Genomic DNA, 27,598 nt, shown 5'->3' on the forward strand with positions numbered 1-27,598 from the left:
ATCAACTGACAATAACAAGCGACAAATTTCAGTTTCTAAGTTCCATATATCACAGTGAAAATTGTATGCTGATTTCTCCTGGTTTTATTTCTCAAGGTAATTGGCTTGCTTTGGGCGGGCTTGCCAGAGTCTGTATCCTTATGAAGCAAACAAAGGAAGAGCTAAGAATAGATTACATGGATCTGTCACACTGGTATTTTGCAGATGAGTCAAAGATTAAAGTTGACTTTAGTCTGCCAGAAAGACTAATACAGGCTTGTGTATGAACTTTTCATATTTTAATGAAACCATGGACTTAACGATGAACACAAGCTGTGTGTTTTCTAATTAAATACTTAAAGTGCTGTCATACAGTTGTGACACATATTAAAAGGTTAGTGCACATGAATGTTAAATAGAAATGCATAATTTAAAAGAAAAAATAGTGTACTTTACATAATAGATGAGACTGATCCCAGTTTGATAGTTACATTTCACCTACCTCAAACAATGGAAAACATTTAACAAAAAGCAGTGCTCAGCTCTTAGAGAATTGATATACAGTATTTTTTTTTGCAGCTGCTAATACAGAGATACTTCTTTGAAACAGTTCTGCTTCAGCAGGTACGGAAACACTCCTTTTACATTGATTTCCTCATCAGTTAAATACAAAATCTCTTGGGGAACACCAAAAAATTCACTATGAAAAGGGGCAATGTTTCATTAAAAAAAAAAATATCATAAGACACAGGATTAGGACTTCCAGTGTATGAAAACATAATACAACTGAGAGATGAGTGGTTCACATCCCTGGAGGATGTTTCTGCTCAATTTCAGAAGTGAACTGTCAAACGTCAGCCAGTTTTTGGCAATCTAGATGCAAGAGAACAGTATATACGAAGACAGGCCATTGGTACTGGTTGGCTTACTTTTCAAACCATGGGTGAATTTGTCAAGAAGTTAATCCCTAGTCATAAAGGTGGAAAAGACTTCAAGAATTAGTCTGTCTTAAGACTGGAAATCTTGAAGAAAAATTTGTGAAGAAAAATTACAAATTAATTTTGGGAAGAGTGCTTTTGAACTGACAAGCTCACACAACAAAATAGTACTATTCAAACTAAATTAACAGATCGAGAACTTTTACTTAACTAGAGAACTCATTATTATTGTAACCTCTGTGTCCCAATTATATACATCCATTGTTAAGAGGTACTGCTCTACAGTTAATCAATGAGAGCTGCATTAGCTAACCAGACAATAACCTTTCAGGTTATGTTTTACAGGGAGACTTTTGAGCTGTAATTTCTATTATTGCAGAGCTCTAGTAGCAAAGAATAAGTTTGGGTAATTTTACCATAATGCTAATATCAACCAGAGTAAATACTATAAGGGACTGAATCTGGAGGGGTGGGAAATGGCATTAGGAAGCTCAAAAGCTTCTCTGGATTCACTTTAGACAGAAAAGTACGCATAAAAGACAACATGGAAACCATTTCAGCAAGCTCAAAAGGTAATCTACCTTGGAAATCATTGCTTCAAAGAGATGGAGTATTTTAAATGAAAATAAATGTCTGGAGAACAGTGACATTATGCTTTGGGACTGGAAAATTATGCCAGTTTGCTCTAGCAATACACCAAGAACTGGCCTTTTGACCCCCTATGCCAGATACAGGATGACTGTTAATAGTAACCTTTCTGCATATATTCTGGCAGAAATAAAGCTACAGACATATTATTGTTGTAGGGTAAATAACTTTGGCTTTGGAAACTTCACAGGCACTATCTGCAGTAGACTTAAACCCCAAAAAAACCAGCAACAGAAAAACTACAAACTTAAGACAAATAGATAGTCTGTAAGAACAAGAAAAAGTCTTATGTCCCCCTGTTTCCGTGGCTCCAGCTTCACAATATGGAGAACATAATGGGAGAAAAAAGTGAGAAGGGATTAATAAGAGCTGCAACAGAAGAAAGAATAGTTTCCATAGCCCCTACTACAACCCCTAGGTTGCAGTTATGTTCCTTCCTTCTGTGTGGTTCTGGACACCTTTCTCAAAATAAGTTTGTTAGAAGCAGTAAAGCAAACAAGATCACATCAGTGAAGTGTTTTCCACATGAGGAGATACTGTAACAAACCTGGATCCTAGACAACTCTGAGTACTGGAGGAACAAGAAAGAAAGGGTGACAGAAAGATGTTAGAGTTCCATATAAAGCATGGAAAAAAAAGTGAGCACAGAACAGTTACTCACTGTTTTCACAATAAAGAAGTTAAGTGAATAAACTTAAACGTACATTAAACAGTACCTCAAATATGTTGTAAGCTTCTTGGTTTTGTTTTCTTTTGTGGTTTTTTGTTTGTTTTTGAAGAACAGGTAGAAGCAAGTTTATTTGTTTCTTGTATTCTTTCACTAGCTAGAAAAACTTTGGTCCTGTCCAGGAATGATTCTCCTCTGTGCTACAGACATTAAACTATGAACAACAAATGCATCAAAATGTTCCATATGGATGAACACTGGAAAATGAGAGGTATAACAGAAAAAAAGCCCATACTAGGAAAAAGTAGTCTTCCCAAAGAGCTATGTATTCTTAGAAATTATACTACAAAAAGCTCCTCTTTAAGCTGTGTGAAAAGTCAACTAGTTTTCACATTGTAATATAATTGCATAGAACAAGCCTCAAACTAATCTTTTCCTTCAGAATGACTATTCATAACAGAAGGCTTTTGATTGCAGAAATTGTAAGTGGCTGAAGCTAAGACTACCCTTGGTTATCTGTATCTTTAGATCAGCTTTTGACATTTCAGTTGAGAAAGGAATATGCAGACAGATGTAAACTGCTGCAAGTAAAATGTGGCTTTCCAACTGATTATAGACATTTATACATTGGGGAATTAGCACAGTCTTAAATTTCTATTTACCTCACTTTTAGCAAGCAATAAAAATACACAAAGCCACTGATATTATATGTATGGGTATACCAATATATAGTACAAAACTATATTACATCAATTAAGTAATCATCTTCTATAGATCTGAATGCCTGGAAAGCAAATGAAAAAAAAAAATATATAACCCACCCAAAAGTCAATGAAAAGAAAAAAAAAAACCAGTGTTTGCAAATAGCTGAACAGGTTTCCATGAATATTTTATCTTTATATTGCGCTTCTTAAAGAGTTTAAAACACTTTAGAACCATAAATAAGGAAATTCCATACAGTTCCTGAAATCCTTCAATCCTAGTTGGAGTCTTGGTAAGAAAACATGCTACTCAAAAGACTAATTCCATCTGAGCCCCTTTGTTGCAAGTACTGCTTTGTTACATTCTCAATGTGCATAATTAGGTACAATTCACTGCATAAATTACTGCACTCTACCAGCAAAGCTTCTATCAGTAACACTTCTGAGGGAGGAACACGTATTCAGAACTTAGAATATTCACACCAGGCTACTAGTTGTCAAAGTTCAGCTTTTCTGATCTGTGCTTCAGTGTCTTCTGTGCCTCATGAGTCTTTTCTTCTTCAATATTCTCAAAAATTTGAGCAAAAAATACACGAGTTCAGTAGCATGGAAGAAGTAGGTAGATAATGCATTAGCAGTATCTTTACCTAAGTTAAGATTTGTAAATAGCAATTTGTTCACATATGTTTTTGTAGTTTATTCAGCAATATCTGATTTACCAAAACTATTTCAGCTGTTTTACCATAGCTCAGTGCCATCAGGATATGTATCCCAACAACTGGGAAACAAAGTACAAATCCCAGAGAGCTGCATTTATTTTACATATGTTAATTTTGCATACAGAACAAGTCTTACCCAGCTCGAGTTGTTTTATATTCCACCTTAAGGATAGGTTTGCAGGGTTCTGGCTTCTTTCCATCCTTCAGCTGCTTTCCTAAAGTGAATTATTTTCTTGTAGTTAATCTTACAGTTTAATTTGAATTAACAACAGAATTATTCATCTTACAGTTCCATAACATGATGGCAAATTATGACATTCACTATGCAACTTGCAAAGTAGAACATTCATATGAACATATATTCAACACCTCTAATTATAGAATATGCCTTGGAATAATATCATTAAAGACTTGGTAAAACTCTCAATACACTAACCTAGAATATTTAGGTTTAGAGTTTTCTTTTCCTTTTTTTTTTTGTAGAAAATTTGTTCTAAAAAAATATAATCCTCCCATAAAAAAAAGTTGGTTTACGCAGCACTGGGAGATTTCTCTCACGTCTACCATTTTGCAATCAAAATTGGTCATCTTACAAGTAAAAAGAGGTTCTGACTGTTATCCTTAAGGGCTAAGACTGGAATTTGAACATGAAGGCCTGCTCTTTCTCTACTGTGCAATACTATCAACTAAAGTTTCTACAGATACAATTAACCATGGAGTCAGAAATTGAATACGGTGTAAATAAGCATCTTTTCTATCTGAGCATTGATAAAGTCTGATACAACCATAAACCTCTGCAGAAAATTTAATTTGCAGCCCAAGATCAAAAATATATATTAAAAGAGGCCAAAACATATTAAAAAGTTAGTCTTGTCTAACTAGTTTTACTACTACAGTAGCAGTCAGGGTTTTTTTTTTTTTTACTGCTACAGGATCATATAGAAATCCACAGTTTCCTTTTTCCACTCTAGTCCACAACTTGCTGGAGGCTCAGATAGGTAAATCAGAATGCTTAACTACAGCATCTTGTACTACAACTGTAACCCCACAGATTATCCCCACTGTTACATTTACGCTTAATCTGAGGCAAATAAGATGCTAAGACATGACTTAGACACATGCACACCATGTAAACCTGGCATTTGTACAGAACTTTTTTGAAAAGTGGCAGCATCTTTCACAGAAGAACAACATACAATGTTAATTTTCTAGATTAACATTAATGCAAGATGTCTCAGAAGTAGGAACATCTTACCAGATGCTAGTCTTACTCTGCTGCAAACCTTTCCAAGAATTTATATCATACTCCACACATTTATACATGAAACAGATGCTTGCTTATATGTATTTTAAATAACATATGGGATTGTAATGTCAAGCAAAAAGCAAACCCTGCAAAACATGCATTATTTAATTTTGAGATCAATGCCATTGTGTGAAAGGCCAGCTTAAAGTTCAGAGATTTAGACAAAATTGCAGTGATTTGAATTCTTACTTCATAAAGACCAGGCTTTTTTTTTTTTTTAAATGAAATCTGTCAGAATTTGATATCACAGAGAAAGTTTCTTACTAGCACTGCAAGTGCATTTTTAATACTTGGTTTTGCAAAACACACTTCTATTAAAAATAAGTTCTCTGTTTTAAGAGCTGTCAAACACAGTGGGTATCCATTTTCATCTTACCATGTGGAGTGATTGTCTGGAATGGTTTGGTAGGAGATTTTACATTCCATATGGTCAAGGTACCATCTGAGTGACTACAAATAAATTGTTTTCCTTCGTGATGCCAAGCCACTGAGTGTATAGCCTATGCAAGAAAAGAGAAAAAACAGAACAGTCAAGTATCTTAGTATCACTTTATCCTTACTCCTTCCTCAATGACATAAAACAGCAAAAGAAAATTAGAGAAAGTACTATTAAATCATACCGCTCTTAGTAAGTCCTAATTTACCCATGGCAAGCTTTCCTTTTTAAGTACTTCTTTCAGACACATTTATATCCATCAAAAATACTGTCTTCATTGTAGCGACATGTTTAAAGGGGGGGAAAAGTCCTCCTCAGAGTATAGTATTAAAGTGTTTTTCAACAACAGGTAGCATGCAGAGAATAACTGCAAGCACTTACTTGAGCTTTGCTAACCAAAATTTATTATTGTGAAAAATACACTGTCCATGCAAAAAATCCATGATGTGATTAAGTAAAAGTTTTAAATGGCATTTTGAGATGTCTATGTGGATATGCACAGGAGGCAAGCATGGGCTGAGAATGTAAGTAAAATAAGAATCAAAGTAATATTTTTTGGAAATGATGAATGATGATGAAAATGAAATATTAGCTTGAATAAGCATTGTAATGTTGCAACATCAGTTTTGAGGTACAGGAAAGTGTAGGAATCTGCTAGTAAATCTTTCCATGAATACAGAAACATCTTTATATTCATAAAATTAGGAATTGAATGATTAAGCCATGCCACATGAAATCTTACTTAAGGTGAGAGAAAAGTAAGCAACAAAGCAAAGAGTACAAATAAGGCAAAGAGATTAACTAGTAAGAAAAAATTGGTGCCACTTCTCTTTTCCGCATCTCTGTTAGTACATGGAGACATGATGAAACTATTAGGTGATGTTCCAGGGAATTTTAGTTACAACATGAAAATATCAATAATGAAAACCCAAAGTATTTCTCTACTACCCAAAAAGGTGCAGAAGGAAGTATTACCTACTAGAAGTATGGAACTTTGATATTACTGAGAAGGTACATTTGCCTAATACTTATGGTAAAGACATTACTCTAGATAAACTGAAAGCAGGACCTGAATATGTGAAAGCTGATGGGCTGTACAATACCATCTTTTGCGTGGATACCCTCAGTAGAGTTTGTCTGCAAGCAGGGCTTAGACTTACTCCAGGTCCTCAGGTGCCTAGGGATTTCCTCCATGAGGCAACCTGGGCATGTGAGTAGTAGGGAACCTAACTACTAGTGAAAGCTAAGGCAGTAAATTACTAGGTGAAGAGCAAATCACACAAGACCGCTCTAACTAGCTTTACCTAAATTGATTATACACAGATCGGATTGTCACAGCTCATGACATTATACAAAGACAATAGTTTCCAGCAATACGACTCGGAGAATCCAGAAATTGACAGAGGAAAACATTAAGTGACAGACTATACTACATGAGTGTAGAGCCTCCAGTAATAATTTTTTCAACTTTTAGTAGAAGATCAGGATGTCTGTAAACTACAGATTAAGTATGTTTATTATTACTTAGTTTTAATCTTGTTCCCTATGTACTGTGGAATCACTATAGATATTGTTAGAAGACAGACTCCGTGTACCAATATCACATCTACACATATGTAGCTCAAACCTAGACATCTCACAAAGTCTCCTAGAGTCAAAGTGAAATAGTCTTGCTCCTTCTGTCTGTAAGAAATTTTTATGTAGCAAATAAAAACAGGTATTATAAAAGAAATTTTGCATACATACTGAAGATCTGTTTTTATTCATCAAGGTAGTACCAAACAAAGCCAGGGATCAGCAAGTTTGAAAGTGCACACTTGGTAAAACAAAGGTTGCATTTCAAAAAGCTCTTTTCACTAAGAAAAATTATCTATACTATGATTATACAATCAAATTATATATACATATATACAAAGTATGTTTTAAATACTCTCCCATGTCTAACCTTGAGTCTAACCCTGAGAACAGTAAGTAGCCCATAGTGTAAACTGAATAGTTCGGGATACACATTTATGTAGAAATAGGTCTTAAGAACTAGTAAGAAAGCAAGCTTTATAGAAGGAAGGCTAAATCCGAGAAATTAACACTTTTGCCTTTTCTTGCAAAAGAAGGTCAAGAGGAAGGAAGTGCAACAACCCATTAGTGTTGAAATGGCATTAATGCTTATGAAGATAAAAAGACCTGATAAACTGAGCACAAAGGAGAAGGAAGACTGCTATCACTTAATTTCTGCAAGGAACTTGATGGAATGGAAAGAATGCTGAAAGAGAATGAGGCCTTTGGCTTTATGGCTATTTATTGTCTAGTTTTACATAGCATCTGGTTATATTTAGCAATGCTGCTAAATATTATTTAAAGTATGCCAAAAAAACATGTTTTATGTATTTTCAAAATAATCCAACTAACAATTCTGTGGGCTGAGCGTGATAAACTTTGGTACAGAGCACTATCCTTTGCTAGTACACAATTCACAACTTTTGGTGAGCCTGAAAAATAAAGCCAGACATGTAAGTGGCTGTAGCATAATCTCTAGGTATAAAACAGACTAGTATATCTACAGTGACAAGTCAGTTACAGTGAAAAAAGTACAGTAACTTTAGGTGGCACTAGTTGGTTGATATCAAGAGCCTCAATCACCAAAACAAAACTGATTTCTGAAAAAATATCCCAATACTCCAGAGTAAGACCTTTGACATTTTTCCATTGTTAATATTAATGCCAGAATTTGAAGGAAAACATAATATCCAAGATAGAAAAATCAGGCAGAATCCACTGAGGCTGCAAATCTGAACACCGTCTCTTAGACACTAAAAAGGCCCTAGGAGTAATACATTTTTTCCAATATTTTTTACACAAAATTTACTGGTCCAGAAGAAAACTCTCCAAGTTTTAATCATAAATCTCATCTTGATTTAAAACTTCATCTGGTACCCTTCTGGTACCATAATGCAGCAGTATGCTTAAATCAGCTGGTACTGATTCAGCTGTGTCTCAAATATTTTTTTGAAATATGTAACTGGTCATATGGATCCCAAACAGACAGTAATCCCCTATGACAATACCATGCACTAGTACCACAGAGGACTGTTGATATATTTAAGGCACAAGGCATTTGTATCCTTAGGAGGAGTTGTCTGCATAGGTAACCCAAGTCCTGACCTCACTAACATTCTGAATCCTTCCATTTACAAAGATGCACAGAATACAGGGCATCTTTACATGAACTTACACACAGAATGCTCTCTAAAATACCCAAACAACTTTATCTAAATAAATCTTTACGTTTACTTAATTATAACTAAAGGTTTCTTACTAAAAGTATTCCTACTACCCCCCTCACTTTGATTTGAAATCAAGGTAGCTGTTTGGGACTACATGGAAGTTTGTTTCAAAACAGTTATGTGTTTTTTAGGGGAAAAAGCCCCACCAAATCTTTTTTGAATAACAAAGCCAGCATGGTTGACTGTGCTGTCCTACATATGCCAAAACTTAACCACAAATATAGAAACTAACCCTCCTAGAGTATTATGTAGAGACAGGCTGTGCACAAAGAAGCCTCACTTTCACCAGATGTTCCAGAAGGATTATCCTGTGTGGAAAAGTGACTGCTATACTGACTGCAAAAAAGGTGAATATACCTGATTTTCAGAAGGAAACATTCTTGCAATGACTGCAAGAGTTACCTGAGGGAGACTGGAGAACTGTGAAGCACAATCACAAATAAGAAACTGAAGAAGTCTGAGGAACAAAATTAAATCATTTATATGCAAGTATCTTACAGAAATATCTTAAGTAGATCACTAGCTTTTAACGAGATTAATGCACACTTAAAAACATTTTATGAAATGCAGTTTTACTGCTGCAATCACTTAATATCCCTGGAAATCACTATTATTTCTTGGTTCTTTAAAGAGGTACAAAAATTAATAATTCTAAACACAACTTTACAACTTAAGAGACAAGTTCATCAGTAAAGACTGAAGTTTTGATTGTATTTTTCCACCAATGGGATTCAACTGTTTCAAGTCATAGAATACATATACAATAAAATACCTTTCTTTTCAATTTCTACACACTTATTTTAACCCTACAGCTGATTATATGCATACCATTTCATATCAGGTTGAGACTGCTCTTTGTATCCTATTTTCCTGCAAGACAAGATACATGCAGAAATTTATCGATACTTTGATGTGAATACAACAGCTACTAATTTAAGTAATGTCCCCTGTTTCCAAGAGATTTTTTTTAACCCACTTTTCTAATACCAACTTTAGACTACTGCAAACACAGTTGCTATAACTCAGAACAGGAATAAAAATATTTAAGTAAACTGGCCTTTTTTTTTTTTAACAGTATGCACCTCTGTTTGCTTTTCAAGTATTACACAATCTTTGGCAAAATGTTTCTCTGCATACTTTCCCACAGGAATGCAGCAAAATCATGGAGAATTCTTTTCATCATTCTTTGCATTTGACCATGACCCTTTACTCTTTTGTACCATTAAATGAGCTTGAAATACATTGTGCATGACTGGTAAGGTCCATGATATGAGATAGTTATTCTGAAAACCAGACTGCTTATCATAGCCTGTTCAGATTTCACCGTCTTATTACGGTAGTCCTCCATTTCCACACATGGACAGTATTTTCTGGTAAACTTGAATGGATGGTGATACTGAGTCATTTCATACGGGTTTACCAAAATATTCAAAAGCAAGCATAGTAACTTGGCAGTACCTATACTAACACTCTTGTCAACAGCTTAAGAAAGAAAGGGTAAAAAATGCTGCAAAAGGGAAAAAAAGAACATAGGTACTAAGGCTCAAATGGCAATATATCATGAAGATCGTTCTGATGCAATGAAATGTGCAAGTGCCTAACGACTGAATTGACATGCTGTGGTTTCTGGCAAGTCACATATCAGGGTTGCTTTTTTTTTTCCTCCTCCTCTTAATCCCACAGGCTACTTTGGCATGTTTTTAATGCTGTAAAATAATCTCTTACACTCAGGCATCTACTAGAACATTGAGCCTAAAAATAGTAATCTATAATACATTTGCTGAGTTAATGCTATCAAAGCTTACTTTAGATCAGAACAAAATACTACTTGAAGAATGGATTTTATTAAAAAACCTAGTTTTAGTTTTCAGAAGTTGCACTTCCTTTTTTTTTTTTTTAGAAAAAAACTAGTAGTTGAGAAATTTGTTTTATTTCTTTCGTGGCTGAAAGTATAGTATAGGAAACATTTGCAGTATAAACTGTATCCCACATAAGAAACGCATAACTTTCTTGTTTTTAAATCCCCAATGTTTGAACATAAATGGCTTAAAAATGGTGCAAAAAGAATTTACAGTCTTATTTTTCCACCGAGCCTGCCCAAGACAAAAGGGACATTTTGAGGAAAGGGTTTCAAAGAAATTTTCTAAAGAGGAGTTCATTCACAACTGCAGTTCCATTATGTCACAGATAATTTTCTCGAAATTCTCTGAAAATGAACGTTACATTTGTGCATTCTTCTAAATAATTCTCAAATTGCAATATATTGCTATTATAATAAAAATTATACATTACTGGAAGTTCAGGATCTCATTTGTAATACAGAAGAAAAGTCAGGAACAAATTCTAAGTAAATTCCCTGTTATGAACTAGAACATTGTAGAGGGAAGAATATGCCAGCAGCTGGCACTGATACTAAGTCATGACCAAGAGCTGTCTCCCCCAGCCATGTTTAAGCAGAAATATGATTACAAAGGTTTTAGGGATGGTGGTGTTGCCCAGCCTACAAGCATTCCTGTCCTTGGGATGAGTGCTCCTAGTGTTCTTGTGCTGCAACTATCAGAGCAGGGTGTTGGGCAGGCAGACATGTTCAGACAGGAAAAAAGCATGGATAGTGTTCCATGACTAACCTTCAGGTTAGTCTAGCTAAGTCAGGTTAGTCAGTCAGACTAACCTCCATTGACCTAATGCGACAAATTATCATGCAACAAATGAGACTGCCCCACCACAACATGGAAATTTGTTTCAAGAAAGTCTCCTAAAGGTCAGGTAGTTTGGAATGAAACCAAGCAGGAAGTGACAAAAAGATGTAACAGGATTCAGTTTCTTCTGGGGACACCACACAGGTATCTTCCCATAAACCTCTGGTCATGCAGGAAGTTTTGACCCTTACTGTTCCTTAGCAGAGAAAGATCATAAAGGATGGGAGGGCATTTGGACCCCTTGACACACCTGAAGTTTTGAGTCAAAAAGTTGCATGAAAGGGTGGCAGTAGACTGCACAGCCCCTCAAGTTACATGTTTTCAGAACAACATCAACTACAAAGTGATGAGAGAAGAGGAGACTAATTCAATGGCAAAGTTTCCAGCAGTCTTTATGGTCTCAGTGTGCCTGGCCATCCTGTTCATGATGCCTGATGAAGCCTAGTGACCCATTAACAGCCACCATCACTCAAACAAAATAGATAAGTGTGTTTCACACCACTGCTACACAAAGAAGACTGCACAGTTGGAGAGGATGCAGTTCCAGGGTCCTGACAGCTACATCTTTTGCCTCGACATCATGCAGAACTACAGCTGTGCTGTAGAAATGAGCTCTGCTGATGTCAATCCTATGACTCCCAGCAGCAACAAACCTCACATGCCAAGTAAACCAATTTCTAATAGGTACAGAATCAGCCACCACCTTTGCAATGACTGGTGACGGATTTTGAGACTGACGGGACTACACAATTAAGCAGTACCAGAAGTATTTTTTTTTCAATAAAGTTAGAACCAGACAGCATTTCCTGTGTTTGATGAACAGCTCTGCACCAGATCTCAAGTGTGACAAGAATAGACTAAGTTGCTCTCTTCTTACTCGTTGTCAACTCCACATTCAGAAGAGCTCTCATCAAGAACAAGTGGAGAACCAAGGATATAAACCCTGAGGTTTAAAAACCTGCTCTTGCTACAGGGGAGAACATGCATTACCCTTTGAGAGGTGGTGAAACCTGTTCATGAAGAATATGCCTTTCATAAGGCGTATGAAAGAAGCCTCTGGCAATGCCACTGAACCAGGAAATCAATAAGAAACAAGAGCTAGAAAAATTCTGTCTACGGAAGTATTCAAATTTACAAGGTTTGCTAGCAGGAAAGAAAATGGCAGATAGCTTTCTCTGCTTTGTGCCACACATCACAGAATCTTTAGCTTGAAAGGTCCCTTTCAAGCTAATCTAGTCCAACCCCCCTGCAATGAGCAGGGATATCAGAAGCAGAGGAGAGATGTCATGACATAAGGCATTATTCCACCGCTGCTAGACTCTGTGTATGCACAAGGTAAGTTTCTTGAGCAAGGAAACCACTACATTGCCAGAAATTTTGAAGATTTTTCTTGAACCTTAAGTTTTCATGTGCAATGGGTCTTTCTGACTGATACTTTTCTTGGGTGTACAGGAAGAGGGTAAGAGTTAATTATACTGTGACTTGTTGTCTTGTCATACAGCCACAACTAATAATGGAAAGACACTGCTGGGGTGGTCAGGGTAAGACTGCCTTTGTGGGCAGCAACACAACCTTAGACTAGACTAAGCTAGACATTAAAGGTCTTGGCAAGACATTACAATATTTCAATAATTATGATATGTCCCCCTACTTATTTGTTATTGGGAATAGAAGGGGAGAAAGAGCTAAATAAGGAATGAACACGGGCACCAATTTTTTAGGCTCCTTTATAAAAGGGAACAAATGTCTTAGCGCTCCAGTCAGCAAGAGAAGATATTCCAGAAAACCATTCAGGAGCAAGCTTAACTCTAAAAGTTATGAATTGTTACATCCTGGCTACAACATCCTTTTAAAAATACTTTGGTTACTTTTATTACGTATCTTAAAAATCAGATTGTGTTGCATCTTCTTGACCAAAGTTTTTCAACTCTGAGGTTAGTATTACATGTTAAGAGAACAAAACTAATATCAGTCTCAATTGTGGAAAAAAAAAATAAAGATGCAATCAAATTTAGAATGGACACACATTAAATTATTTCTGCTTAGAACTGTCTACTAGCTACTCTTCTCGTGCCCAAAACCTTGGTTAGCTGAACCTTCCACGTGTCCCACTCAACTCAGTCAATTTCCCTGGTTTCTTATTTTTCCATGCTACCTTAAAATCTACACAACTGTACTAGCCTGCCACTGAAAACAACTATTTGCTTGCTATACATATACAGACGTTTCATTTTTGGCTAAGTATTGGAATTGCTAATTTATTCAACTAGAATGAACAGGTTACCTTATTATCAGAATTCCAACAATGCCAGTCAGCATTTTTCACAGTATCAGTTATGCTGTTACTTATCTAAGACTCAAAAAGTTACCCACCTTTCCACAGTAAACTCTTTCAGCACTAAGTGAGGATGCTTCTCTCTTTTCTGTTAAGGAAGCAGCAAAGTTTTTATTATCTGGCAATATGATTTTGTTCTTGCAAAATGCAATTAAGAAACCTATTTCTTCTGAATTTCTTAACATTTTACATCCACTTAACTTGAAACTGTGCTAGCTGAAAAACAGCAAGAACAGTATATTTATATAGGCCACTAGTTAGCACTGATCATAATATGATTAGAAAGATAACGTTATGGAGTTATTGATAAAGAAATAATGAATATTCCTTTCACTTACAAACTGAGGGAGATCCTCCATTTTTGCAGCTAAATACAAAACTGAGAGGCACTGAAGAATAAAATGAAAAAGAAAGATACAGGAGAAGCCCCATCTCACCTGACTCGAACTAAAAAAAAGGAGGACAGATATATATAGCACACATATAATCATCCACTTTATGCAGCTTTCTATTCATTATCTTTTCTGTATCTGATAGGATCTTCTCTCAAGGCCATCGGTCCAGAAACAATTACAGCACTCTGCAACCTTTCAAGAAACACGTATTTTTCAATTCTGTTAGACAAAACAAATAATTTTGTTTCTATGCCATTCAGGCCAGAATCCAGAAGAACTTGAAACTGCCTAACTGTATCAAATCCAAATTCAAGAAACATGACATTATTCTATTCTGCCTTTCTCCTTAGAAGATTAGATCCAAATAACTTGACCATTGAAGAAGAAATTCCTTGACATACAATGTTAAATGGATGCGAACCAACAAATTATTACTGAATACAGTTAATTCTTTTTCCAAAGAGTATTTTCTTAAAGGGCAATCTGAATTCATTGAAAAAGCATACTTCAACTTCTAAGACTTGAATGGCCAGTATTTCTTTTAAGCAACTTTAGTGTATGTTCATTCTCACTGATGAGAACAGTTAAACTCATCAAGTTCAGTCCATAGATCTTCATTTTTTTTTCTCAAGTTCACTCCATAGATCTTCATTTTTTTCCCTCATCCTTTCCTATTTGTTCCCAACTTATGACAACACACATTTCTTTACCAAAGGATCTGACCCAAGGTATTTCGTTACCTCTTCTGCAATCAAAAAAACAAACCAAACACATTCACTTGTAAATTCTAAAGGAAATCAAAGATGAAACAGCTGGACTATTCACTGCTGTTTGCAACTTCTCAAATAAGGTTTGGTTCAGGAAGATAAGGTGTAGAGTCAGTTTTTAAACCAACGGACCACAAAACCCAAAGAAAACAGAATAAGCAGCATAGTGTCTTCCCTGGGTAAGTTTCTAGAAACTGCAGCAAAACTTTATTAAAGAACAGATATCAATGCATGGATGAGTATAATATAGCAGGTAAGAGAAGTCAACATGCTTTTGTAAAAGGAAATCATATCCAACAAACCTCCAAAAATGTTAACAAGCATGTGGCTAATGGAAACACCCGTTAAGCTGCCTACACAATTTTTAAAGTCTTTCAACAACATCTCTCAAAGGAAACTAAAACCAAATAGCCTAAAAATCCTTGAACAGATGAATAATTGGTTAAGGTACCAGGAAGTAAAGCAAGCTAGAATAAATACAGGCTGGCAGTAAGTGATTAGTTCATGGATGAAGGTAATTGGTACAGACCCTCAGGGATTTGTCATGCTCAGTTTATTCATAACTGGGAAAATTAGAACCAGCACATTAAGGTAAGTCTGCTGACAGTACCAAAACTTATTCACGGTAGAAATCAGGATTCCAGTGAAGAACTGCAGAAAGACTTAAAAAATCTTTGTTGTCTAACTATGTAAGCATGAAGCTATGCGTAAATGCAATAGACTTTGAGCTGACAATTGATACTGAAGAATGAGTTTTATAGTAGGTTGCTCCAAGGAAGTATCTGCTCAATGCTTGCAGCATCAAAAAGTTAATCCAGTATCAAGGTCAAGAGAGAAAACAAAAAAACCCAAACAATTATTCCACATCATAAATCCAGCATGCCCACATCTTGAATATACTGTGTTGTTTTATGAAAAAGAAACTCAAAGATAAAATTGAATGGTTAAAAAAGTTAGAGAAGAGCAAGAAGAATAAGAGATATAGGAAGAACGATTAAGGCTAGAAAAAGGTGATGGAGATATGAGTAAGTTTATGAAACAAAGCAACAAAAGGAATTAATTTTAGGTGCATGCAATGACACTGGAAGGTAAAAAACTGACCTTCACATATCATGCTTTGAGGCTTATACAGACAGTTCTAAGCACACAATGAAATCTCATTTAGCTCTGATGTTCTAATACAGCTCTGATCATCTAAGGCTTAGACTACTTCAGAGACTCCCCCTTCAAAGAAACTTTTCATTGGTAGAGCTAACAAGCATGAGTAATGAGCCAGAACCACCACAAAAAAAACCTCAGAACCTGTCTTGTGAGAAGTTCAGCACAGAGCCAAGGAAAACAACCCACTGTGATACAAGAAACAGGCCTAGCTGGCACTGAACCATGATACAGACATTTTACAACCAATGAAATACAAATCAAGTCCAATTTTATGTTGTTTTAAATAAAATACGTCAACTCGCATATTATGTTGAATGATTCTTCTTAATCTCAGTCTTTCAAAAAGTCTACATTCTCTGAAGAATAAAGTTTTAAAGAAATAATGCCACTGAATGCCATTGTTTTTTTAAAACCTCCCTGATTTTATTTCAAAACTTGATCTTATCCTACAAAGAAAAGATGTGTTTATAGAAGTGTCCCAGCAAGACTATTTACCAGTTTCTTTTCCCACCCCACACTTTTCAGAGTATGTAAAAGATTCCAAGTAACAGAAATTGCTAAGCCATCTTGTTTCAATTGAAGACTCAAGCTCTTGACACAGGTGAAAGTCATGCTACTCAGTAACAGAAAAAAGATCTGAAAGCTTCCTCCCCTCAGCCCCTGGAATCAGTAAAGAAATCCAATCCATGGCACCATTCATTCCTCCACAAACTTCAACTCAGGGAATACTTATTCGGTCTGAAGCTTCCATTATTCAAATTATGGCTCTTTTAGAGAGAAATTAAAGTACTTGTGATTTCAAAGAGACCTATTTATTGATCCACTGGTAAGAGAAGCAGGAGAAGAAATGAAAAAAAAGAATAAAAATTGCTATTAGAAGAACAAATGATATCCTCTTAATAAGTAATACAGATGAAAAATGTTACCTCATCATGTGTGTATCTGTAATCTGCCTTCTTTGACTTCAGATCCCATAGTACCACTGTTCCAGACTCAAAGCCAATCAGAAGCTGCAATAATAAGCAGATATATTAACTCTTTATAAGGGTAAGTAAACTAATACCATTTGCAGTCCCTCTAGTTCTTGCCCCCATCTACATGGAGATGCAGCATACTACGTGTGGTAACTGCAAGTAATTATGAAGACAAAAATTAGTGAGAAGTGGTAAAGACCTCATGTTAGAGGTTTACTTTGTACTGGTCATTCCCCTAAACTTCCAGCTAATAAAACTGATAATAAAGGCATTCTTCTGAAGAGTCCTTTTGAGTTCCAGAAAGGTCAACATTAAACTTTCCTAAGTGTATTCCTTCCTGAGTGAAATGGGGGGGATGGAAAAAAGAGAACTTTTTATTGTGCATTTTCTTCACTGCAATTTGTTCTGCTTAGATTTGCTGGAAGAACATACTATCCTTCCTGAAGTTCTAGGTAATGGTTCGTTGTCTATAAAGAAACTATGAAATCTAAGTTTTCTCCAGATGTTAAATCACAATTGAGATAACTGACTAAAGGAACCAAGAACATTAATTGTTAAGAAGAGGAAAGCTAGAGAGAAGTTAAACAAGATAATTTTCCAAATAATCTTTTCACTAGAAGCAAGATTAAACCATTTCTGCAGGGAGTGAAGATTCAAATTGCTTGTAATAATTGGTCTAACACATTGTTGAATATCTAAGTGTTTTGCTCTCCCATCTTAAGTGACACTTCTCTTAATGAAAAGAAAACAAGGCCAACATCAGACAGCAGTAACAGCCTTGGCATTTGTTATATAGAAGGTGGCAAAGCATCTTCATCTTTCATAGCTGCTGGATCTACTACAGCAAGATCTTTCCTTCGAGCAATGTTGGTACAGGAGAAGCAGCTCCTAGCATGAAGTAGCATGCCTTCATTCCCACTTCTTTTTCCCAGCATGGACATACAATAAAGGAGTAGTTGGCTGCTGGGATTTTCTCGCTGGTGAAACAGCCTATTTCCTGTGAGCAAACAGAAGTTCCCTGAGGAGTGTCCTCTGTATTACAAGTTAGAAAACACTGCCTTCACACACGTGCCATCGTAGTCAAGGACAGAGATCTAAATCAATATGGTCTATTACCATACCTAGAGTTTTGACTGGACAGTCTTTTCAGCATGTGAAAATTTTCAAGGTTATTTACAGTATGAAAAATAACAGAGAATCTCCTGGCAGCTTACACATAAAATACTTGATCCAGTAAAAGTGAATATTAGATTTTTTCCTCACTACAGCATCATGTACACTATTATTTCAAATCATCTTGCTTATCATAAGCCATATTTTATAATTTTTCTATTTTAACTTTAAACATTAGAAAAATCATAGTATTTGAAGGCTCATAACACGAATGAATTTTCTAAGTGAGTACACAGGAGGTTCTTGCAACTGCACAGGTTTTTTTCAGCAGTATTTTTGTTACATGAAAGAAGAGGAGTGTAAGGTCAGATTCTAAAACACTGACTGATAAGAACAGTAATTCTTAAACTTTAATTGACAATAATTAAATGGGGAGGGGAATACACCAGAATAAATATATCATTTGCCTTTTCTGAAGTTACCATAGCTTCATTGCATTCATATTCTAGGGTCCATGATTCTGGTAAGTGATTTAAACCTAATTCTACAGAGAGACCCATTAGTTATGTACTTCTTGCAGTGAGCTTCATCCCAATGAAAAAAACTCTGCTCATGAAATTCTCCTTGTTGGACTGAAACCCAAGGTGTCTAGGATACAAGCCTATAACTAGCTATTAAAACATTCAAACAACTGGTGAGACAATAGTATCATTCTGTCTCTCCTCAGTTTCATCCACCACTAACATGTCAAATGAAAAGCAAGTAAACAAAAAAACCCTATTTTTCCCTGCATATGTGGAACAGCAGTAAGGAAAATTATTTTCTCTCCTTGAAGATTCTTCACAAATGGGAGTTCAAAACTCTAGGATATTTCTGAGACATTACACTGAAAAAAAATAATAATTCAGACTTCAGTTCATCAATCTATTCAATCACTTATGCCTTATTAATCTAGAGTGGAGTCATTAATGAAAATCTATTTAAAGTGGCATCAAGGTCGCTCTGGTTAAGTTACAACCATACTTTTGTCAGGGCTCTACAGACTTTTGGAAGAGACTGACATTTTCAAATCCTTCATTCATATTTTGCTTTATTCCTATTGTCAAAATTAATGAGAAATCCCTCCTGCTTACTCACCAGTGTGGACCAAGGGATCTGAACAAAAGTTGCAGTAGACCACTGATCTGCTGGATAACTATATGGGGCACGCAAGCTAAAGCAGCTGAAGATTCTTCATAGAGTGGGTGAGTCATGTGATCCCATCTACAAGTCTTGTAAAGAGGTCTGTTGCCTGAAGCACAGACTTAGTCTTGCAACCGTGACTTAAGTGTGGAAGGTATGATCTGGTACTACAGTAATTGCTGCCACCTAGATAAGGCATACTAACATTTTAACTCCTTGCTTTCTCTTTTAATTCATGAAGCCTTCACTGTGAACTAAAGTTATGCATTCTACATTGGTTTTGCATGAGCCTCATAACAGATGTCCCAAAGCAAAGGGTAATACCTGCAGACTTACTTTAATAATACAGAAGGAACTTACGACCATTAAGTTCATAGCTTAAGTTCTTTGTGGCTGCTATGTCACAGGACAAAAATTGTTGTCCTGTGAGGACTTCAAAAATGTGTACTGTAAAATTTTTTGTCAAGGTAAAAAAGATGATTATGTTAACACTATCTCAAAAGAAGGAAAAGACAAGCCTACTACATAGCTCGTTCTTACAAGTTTTAGTTGAGTTGACTTTTCTGAAGTATCTAGTTGTTCTACAAGCCAGTTAGGTTTTAAAGCAGTTTATTATAATCACTAGATGCTGTCTGCTAAATGAGACTATGTCAGATAGACCTCAAATCCCATAAAAACTGCTGCCTTGAATTAGCTAAAAACGAAGTACGCAGCACACTATATAAATACGCTATCTAAATAAGCATTTTAAAGTTGTGAAACAGCAACATCCAAGAGCATTACAATGTTTATTTAATTTCTATCCCAGTATTTCTGCACTCAAGATTATGATTGGGTTTTTCTGGTAACATCTTAATTTTTACCGCCATAAGTAAAGTTATTTGCTTTTGTTTTTAAGAATTTTCACAATTAACCACTTTCAGCTGTGTTTTCAAAAGTTGCTGATTACAAGATGCATTCAATTATTCCAGTAGTGTGTCCTACAGTCATGTCTGTACCTTGCATCATATTATTTTCAGAGCCTAAAACCTTGATTTAGCCTTCCTTTATGCTTTCATTGTCCTTATCTACTTAAGCCTTCCTTAAAAAGCAGTAAGACATTTTTTAAAAAAAAGACTTTTTAAAAAAAGTCTTGCATGAAAAATAACATACTGAATAGTCTTTAAAAACATCCTACCTTTCCTTCATCCATTGGATTGTCACTAATGTGGACAACAGGTCCTGGGTGAGATTTGGATGACCTAAACAAGAAATACTTCCAATTAAAAAAAATAATGCCCCTGCCCAAAACTGCATCTGAAAATGATTGCAAGTAGTACAGATTCTGCAGATATAGACTTCGTGTAAGCAAACTACTGACATTTCAGCATGCAGTCACTTTTATCTTCAAGCCCATACTTTCTTTGTATTTTTAGGCACTTAGCAGTAAATAAGTCTTTCCTTCCAATGTAAAGATAGAAACTTATTTGCAACACAGGAAACAATTGCCATTAACTTCACAATATCTAAATGTTTGTTGTTACAGAATTGACACAGTTGGATAAAATGTTTATTTTTATGCTGAAAACAGGTCTTGCAACATTCATAAACTGCTAAAGCTGGACATTGTTAAAACAACACAGAGTTAAGACTTAATATTGACTTCTTGCTATTGAAGATGGACTAATGAAGAGCTGTGTTTGTTTCAACAGCCTTTGGCAAGTGAAGGACTTCATGTATGTTTTGAAGATAGACATAACATTCTGGGAACAAAACAGCATGGGAACAGCAGCACACAAGTATATGTTTTCACCCACAAAACACTGTATTTGCATAACCAAATCTATTATGGAAAAAGGAGGAGCAACAATAGCTGTAAAAAAATATACTTCACTCTTGGAATAGGCTTATTTAAGTTTACACTTTCAGACAGCAATTTTATACTCAGCATGCATCAGCCCTCTTACAATGCATATCTTTATACTTTGGGCTTTAACCCCAAAACTCTAGAAGTGACATGCCTGCCTAAGTACCAGCCACATCATATTTTAACGTATATTATTTTTAGTTCTTTATCACCACAGATAATGATTTTTATATCTATTTTTATATTGCCTATTTTTATGTCTATTCCAGTCATAACATATTTCTGTCTATAACACTTTTATTGTAAACCTTAACACTTCACAATTATGAGAATAAAAAGTATTTACATCACAATTTATGTACTTTGTATATTTGGTGTAGTAAGACAATATGGAGGCCACTCTAGGTACCAATGACATTTCTGCAACTGATGTTAATATCTGGGACACTTCTCTCCCCTCAACAGACAATACTTGATTAAACTCACAGTTCAATGGCTTTATTCCACATGATGACATAGCCTGAGAGAGCAAATGATTCCACATTGACAATATGAATGTTTCCTCTTTCAGTGCCCACATATAGCCATTTACTTTGGAAAGGCAGATGACAAAATGTTATCCTGAAAGAGAAAGCCACAAAAAAAAAAATTAAAGAACAGTCTTTTAGATATCCTACACTTCAAGGTCTACTTTGTCAAAAGGTAGAAGAAAGGCAATAGGCACACAGGAAGAAATAAGACAAGTTACAGGTAGAGAAAAGTAGTAAAGCCAGTACATGACAAAAGCAAGAGATGCACAGGCAATGTAAAAAGTTAAGAGTGAACAAGAAATATAAAACCAAGGTATTCTAAAACTATTAAGTCATTCAGATAAAAAGCACACAGGCACCTTTGAATATTATATTTAATGTATTTGCTCAAGATTGCCATCATTTCAAACTCAAAATACTCCCATTTTATAATCTATAAATTTCCCTTTGAAATCTATCTAATTTCAAGTTCTAAAGAACAAAGGATTTTTAGAAGTAGCCTTTTGCAGATTAATCTGGTTTCAAGTGAGGAGACAAAGGCAGAAAATAAAGCATAAGAAATGTAAGTTTACAGGTAACCCAAAGTATGCCCTAAAAAGCAAACCTAAAACCAATTCTAAACAATTATAAAAGTAATTTTAGAAGTAGGTAATATGTGGGGCTATTTTATTTAAACCACATTTTAATTTTCTGCCTTATATTTTTCTCTTCTGCTAGAAGGAAGTACCTGAACAAAACTCAAAAGCTAATGACTGTACCAGCAGCAAACTCTTCTTTGACCATAGGTCCAGCACAAATACTAGTATTTTAAAACTTTGTTATTTCTGTCCTCTTGGGACCTGCTTATTGTTTACTATTTCTTCAAAATTGATAAGGAAATAATGTCTGTAGGAACTGAAGCTTCTAAAGTATCTGATTTTTCTACACAACAGAAATACTAACTTGCAATTAGAGTCTGGAAACTGTAAACTCTAAACCATTTTAATCTGACAGGGTACAATATTGTTAGAAATTGCCAAACTACTTGGACTATCAAACTTGGACTTTCAGAAGTGTTTCAGTGATAAAAGTAAAATAATTATTCAATGGAAATTTGTTCTGTTGACTCTAATCCTTAGCTTTACAGATTTTTTTGTTCCCGTTTTCTCCCAATTGGGCTCCCTTCTTGCCAAATCCATGCATCACTTCACATGCCTGTTCATTATTTATGCAAAGCAGATGCTTTACATTAGATGCTGTATATACACACTAAACTTCAGTACAAAAACAAAGGCTAACAGCAGCAATGAAAAAATTGCTAATGGCTCAAAAGATGTTAATTTGTATTACACATTTCAAAAGCTAAGACTTCTGTAGTAATACTACCTGGATCAAAAGTGTACCACTTCATATATCACTAACTTTTTTCTAGTTAAGGAATGCAGTTTGCTCAACCAAATCTTTAATTTATCCATTTTCTAACTTCCTTTATTTCTTGTACTTGAATACTTAAGCTAAAAGGTTGCACTAACTTTTTTCATTGTTTTTTCACAGAAAAAAAGGACTATATATATAAAGATTTAAAATGTTCTTCCAACTCATTGAGCTTATAGAGGTTGCAACATTTTTACTAGGAACAGTAATCTGCAGACACCACAGGTTAAACACTCAGTTTCCCCAATGTCCTTGAAAAAAATACTTTATTGGAAGCTAAAGCACATACATCTGTACATGCACTTCCTAGACAGGCCCCCAAACCTTACTGCCCTGTAACAGAGCTCTCCCACTACAAGCAGGTCATAGGGAAGGGGAAAGAAATGCAGCATGAAAACATAAACCCTCAGCACTCTGCAACACCACAGCCACTTTTTGTGCCAGGATTCCACATGCCAAAAGCAGCTGGCAGCCAGATCAGTTGGATCTAAAAACATGTCCTAGCAGCCAGAAATAATATTCAGGGGCAGGGTCATGGGCCTATTTGTCTTGACCCGTGAGTTGATATTGTCAATTACAGTTGTCCAACACTTTCATTATAAAAAACAATCTATTTCATACCATTTAAAGGTGGGAAAAAATATAATTTGGGGCTTCAACTTTGATTGCTACAGCAAAAGGGCAACACTTAAAGAAGTGTCCAGCTCCTCAAGACTCTTAATACTCTTCTTGAATATGCAGCCATATTCAATTCACTGTCTCGTCTGTGCAAGTGAGATTAATTTTGTCAAGCTATAGCAAGCAATTAAATGATTCCACACCAAGAGTAAAATAGAGTTGAACAAGTTGACTTCACAAAATATTTACAAACTCTCAAAGGCAGGAGGTTGAAGAGACTTCAAAATTGTTATGTATAGGCACATATAAAACAGGTTCTTAACCTTATCTTTCAAAGTAAGCTTTACCAGTCTTCTACAATCAGAAAGTCTTGTATGATTTTTATATAACCTAAAAAATATTCTTAGAGCTTTTATGTTTCACAGAACAGCTGATGACTAGTTAAATCCAAAAGGAATTTGTCATGTTGATCCTGCTATACTGCAAGAATCACCATTTCACCTTGAATGAGGTGTTAGTCCATTTGCAAATATAATTTTATTTGCTATATCTTCATTTTCTCAACAGAAAAAGTATGACTTCCAACTTTCAGAAATTCAATTATATTTTTGTCTAAAATAATTCATTTCAGATAACTGCATTTACTTTAGCAATTCACAGAATAACATTTCCAACATTAAAGTCCATGTACTGACCTTCTCTCTTTTCTGTGATTAAGGATTCACATTTTAAACAACATTGGAAATGTTACAGCCCTCTTAAAAATTGACCATCTGAAGGACCAGGGATGACTTACTAGCATGTCAACATACAGACTACATTTGGTGGCCTCGCTGGCTCCATTGAAAATTGGACTGAGGATTAAAGGGATTCAAACTTGTTTTGCAGGATGCAAACAAAAAGGACAGGGTCATCTTGGTGGTGAGGCAATACTTGCTGTGGTGGGCTGACCCTGGCTGGATGCCAGGTGCTCACCAAAGCTGCTCTATCACTCCCCTCCTCAGCTGGGCAGGGGAGAGAAAATATAACAAAAGGCTCATGGATTGAGATAAGAGCAGGGAGAGATCACTCACCAGTTACCGTCACAGGCAAAACAAACTTGACTTGGGGAAATTAATTTATTACCAATCAAATCAGAGTAGGGTAATAAGAAATAAAACTACAACTTCAAACACCTTCCCCCCAGGCTCAGCTTTACTCCCAAATTCTCTACATCCTCCCCCTCAAGCAGCACAGCGGGACAGGGAATGGGGGTTGTGGTCAGTTCATCACACATTGCCACTCGTTCCTCCTCGGGGGAGGACTCCTCATGCTCTGCCCTGCTCCAGTGTGGGGTCCCTTCCACAGGAGACAGTCATCCACGAACTTCTCCAAAGTTGAGTCCCTCCCACAGGCTGTAGTTCTTCATGAACTGCTCCAGCCTGGGTCCCTTCCACTGGGTCACAAGACCTGCCAGCAAACCTGCTCCAGCATGGGCTCCTGTCTCCACAGGCCACAGATCCTGCCACGAGCCTGCGCCAGCGTAGCGCTACCACCATTGCGGATGGGCTCGGCCTTGGCCAGCAGCAGGTCTGTCCTGGAGTCAGCTGGCACTGGCTCTGTTGGACACAGGGGAACCTTCTAGCAGCTTCTCACAGAAGCCACCCCTGTATCCCACCACTACCAAAACCTTGCCATGCAAACCCAATACACTTGCTTATTTAATGCTTGGCCAAGGATAGCATTTTTTTTTTCTGAAAAGCGCAGATTTTTTCCAGAAACCTACCTTTCTGACACCACTAGATTAAAATAATATACTCCATCCATAACATATTTTAAGATCAACAGAAGTGGAAGTTGCCATGTAATGCTCTGGCCATTTCTACAACTCAAGCATTCTTGCCCCTTTCTCCCTACCCATAAATGGATACATACATAAATGTAGAAAATACAATCAATTGTTGGGAATCAATCAGAAGGACTACAGATGCATTCAACCCAAGTAAAAGAATTTTGCAAGTCTTTCTTGCACACAAACCCCCGCTGCTCAAAAACAATGTATCAGTCAAAATCAGAGTACCATACTCTTCCTCTCCTGTATCAATACTTTCCGGCCAAAAATACTAGAACAGAAGCATCTATAAAAAAGACCAGTTTTGTGCATCTAAAGAGACAGCCTGGGACTGTTTGAGCCAGTGATCTCAGAAGGCAGGCTTTTACAGGCAGCTCTTTCATGGCACAACAGATTCCTCACATTATCTGCAAGGAAATTTCATCTACCTCAGTAAATATAGTACATTTTGTGAGGCAGATTGATCTTTAAGCATAATGCAAGTATTCTGCACAGCACTTTATTCCAAATATTTCACATCCCATACCTGTACAAAGAAAAAAAATCCCTTTACAGAAAAAAGCAATGCTTTAAAGAGGTTTGGTTTGCTTTTTTTTAATCTGAATCTTCAGTATGATTTTAAAGTATGCTAACATCACTGCTAAAATGAGGTAGTGTTATGCAACTCTAAAACAGTCAGGGTAATTCTAAATTCTACTGTAGCTCTACTTTTTCCTAAGCACAAAAATCTTCCTCCTCACTGCATACATCTTTGCAAAGCCACTCCTTCCCCGTCCCTATCCTCCCCCCGCAAAAAAAACCCACAAGAAATTTCACTTTCCTATGAAATAAATTTCTAAGAGTTGAACCAATAGTTCAAGAAAACAAAATTATATACAGAAAACCCAGTGGTACATAAGCAGTGGAAAACACTGATAAAAGAAAAACCCTGACAAAACATTTCTTCTTCTGACTGTACTTAAAATATAATTTGTGCTATTGCTTATGGGAGAGTATTAGCAGTGACAGGAAAGTCTTTAAGAAGCAGTTTGTAAACCTACTGAAAGGATTTAATTTAACTGCAGATCACGTGTCTCTTCTAATAATCTGTCAAACTTAGTTAAGAAAAACCTTAAATGCGATTGTTTCACAATGTATATCAAAATAATTATAGCAAGTGATAGTATTTGCTAGAAGAATTTAATTACAGAAATATCAAGGAATACAATTTACTAAATTAATATGCAAGTCAAAGAATTAGGCTTTTAAGGGAAATAGTAAGTAAAAGTGACAGGCTGTTATCTTGAATGTATTATGACAACAGAAATCCTTCTAAATTAATCTTTACCTTTCTTTAGTCTACCGCATTATGAAGTATTATAGGTTCTTCAGAATTTTACACTGCTTTAAAGCACAGTGACAAATACTTTGATGAATGACAAACACTGATAACAGGTTTTATATTTAAGGCGCCAAACTATTTCTAGAAGTTCAGGCTACCATTATAGGTTTGCAGTTACTGTAATCACACTAGCTGCTCACATTATTGTATATGCAAAATAGTTTTTTTCTAAAAAGAAAAGTGTTAAACTACCAAAGTTGTATTCTTCATACTTCTATCTTCAACTTTTCATGCATGAGATAGCCACCACATAAAATTCAGATGCTGACAAGTTTAATTCTTATGTTAGCCTAGACTCCATGTCCATGGCCTCTTGTCTTCAATGGGCAGAAAAAGTTGAGAGCCAGTGTCAGAATGACATACTGATGGAAGCAAGCAGTGGCTGTGACTTTGCCCGACTGCTGCAAGGGGTCTATTTCCAGATCTGGTAACTGCAATAAGCTTAAAATACCTACTTGTATGAAAAAAGGCCTGAAGGGGCAGAGGAATTCTTCTTCAACACATCCCAAAATTGTCCCCCCACAAAGGCCATGTGGATAAATGCAGTATATCATAGAAACTGGACCAGGTACTTCAATTCCATTTATACCCTATAACAGCACTCCAAATGATGCTTCTCCAAATATGTTCACTCAAAGGGCTGCCTCTAAAGGCAGCTGAGAAGTACCTATGTTCATT

The 27,598-nt window shown here is 35.9% G+C and overlaps 1 protein-coding gene across 3 annotated transcripts in view; it reads right to left on the bottom strand.

Moving 5' to 3' along the window:
• The window catches only part of STXBP5 (syntaxin binding protein 5), a gene marked incomplete at both ends in the record, with an annotated part of 108,853 nt that overhangs the window by 44,958 nt on the left and 36,297 nt on the right, over positions 1-27,598 (bottom strand). For all 3 annotated transcript variants that reach the window (XM_081997561.1, XM_081997560.1, XM_081997559.1), the window contains 5 exons: positions 3,789-3,867; positions 5,335-5,458; positions 16,959-17,042; positions 20,479-20,542; positions 21,634-21,768. In XM_081997561.1, the coding sequence (XP_081853687.1) occupies positions 3,789-3,867; positions 5,335-5,458; positions 16,959-17,042; positions 20,479-20,542; positions 21,634-21,768 (486 nt within the window). The remainder of the gene's footprint in view (positions 1-3,788; positions 3,868-5,334; positions 5,459-16,958; positions 17,043-20,478; positions 20,543-21,633; positions 21,769-27,598) is intronic.

Source organism: Phaethon aethereus, assembly GCF_964289735.1.
Source record: "Phaethon aethereus genome assembly, chromosome: 3".
NCBI classification, from domain to species: Eukaryota; Metazoa; Chordata; class Aves; order Phaethontiformes; family Phaethontidae; genus Phaethon; species Phaethon aethereus.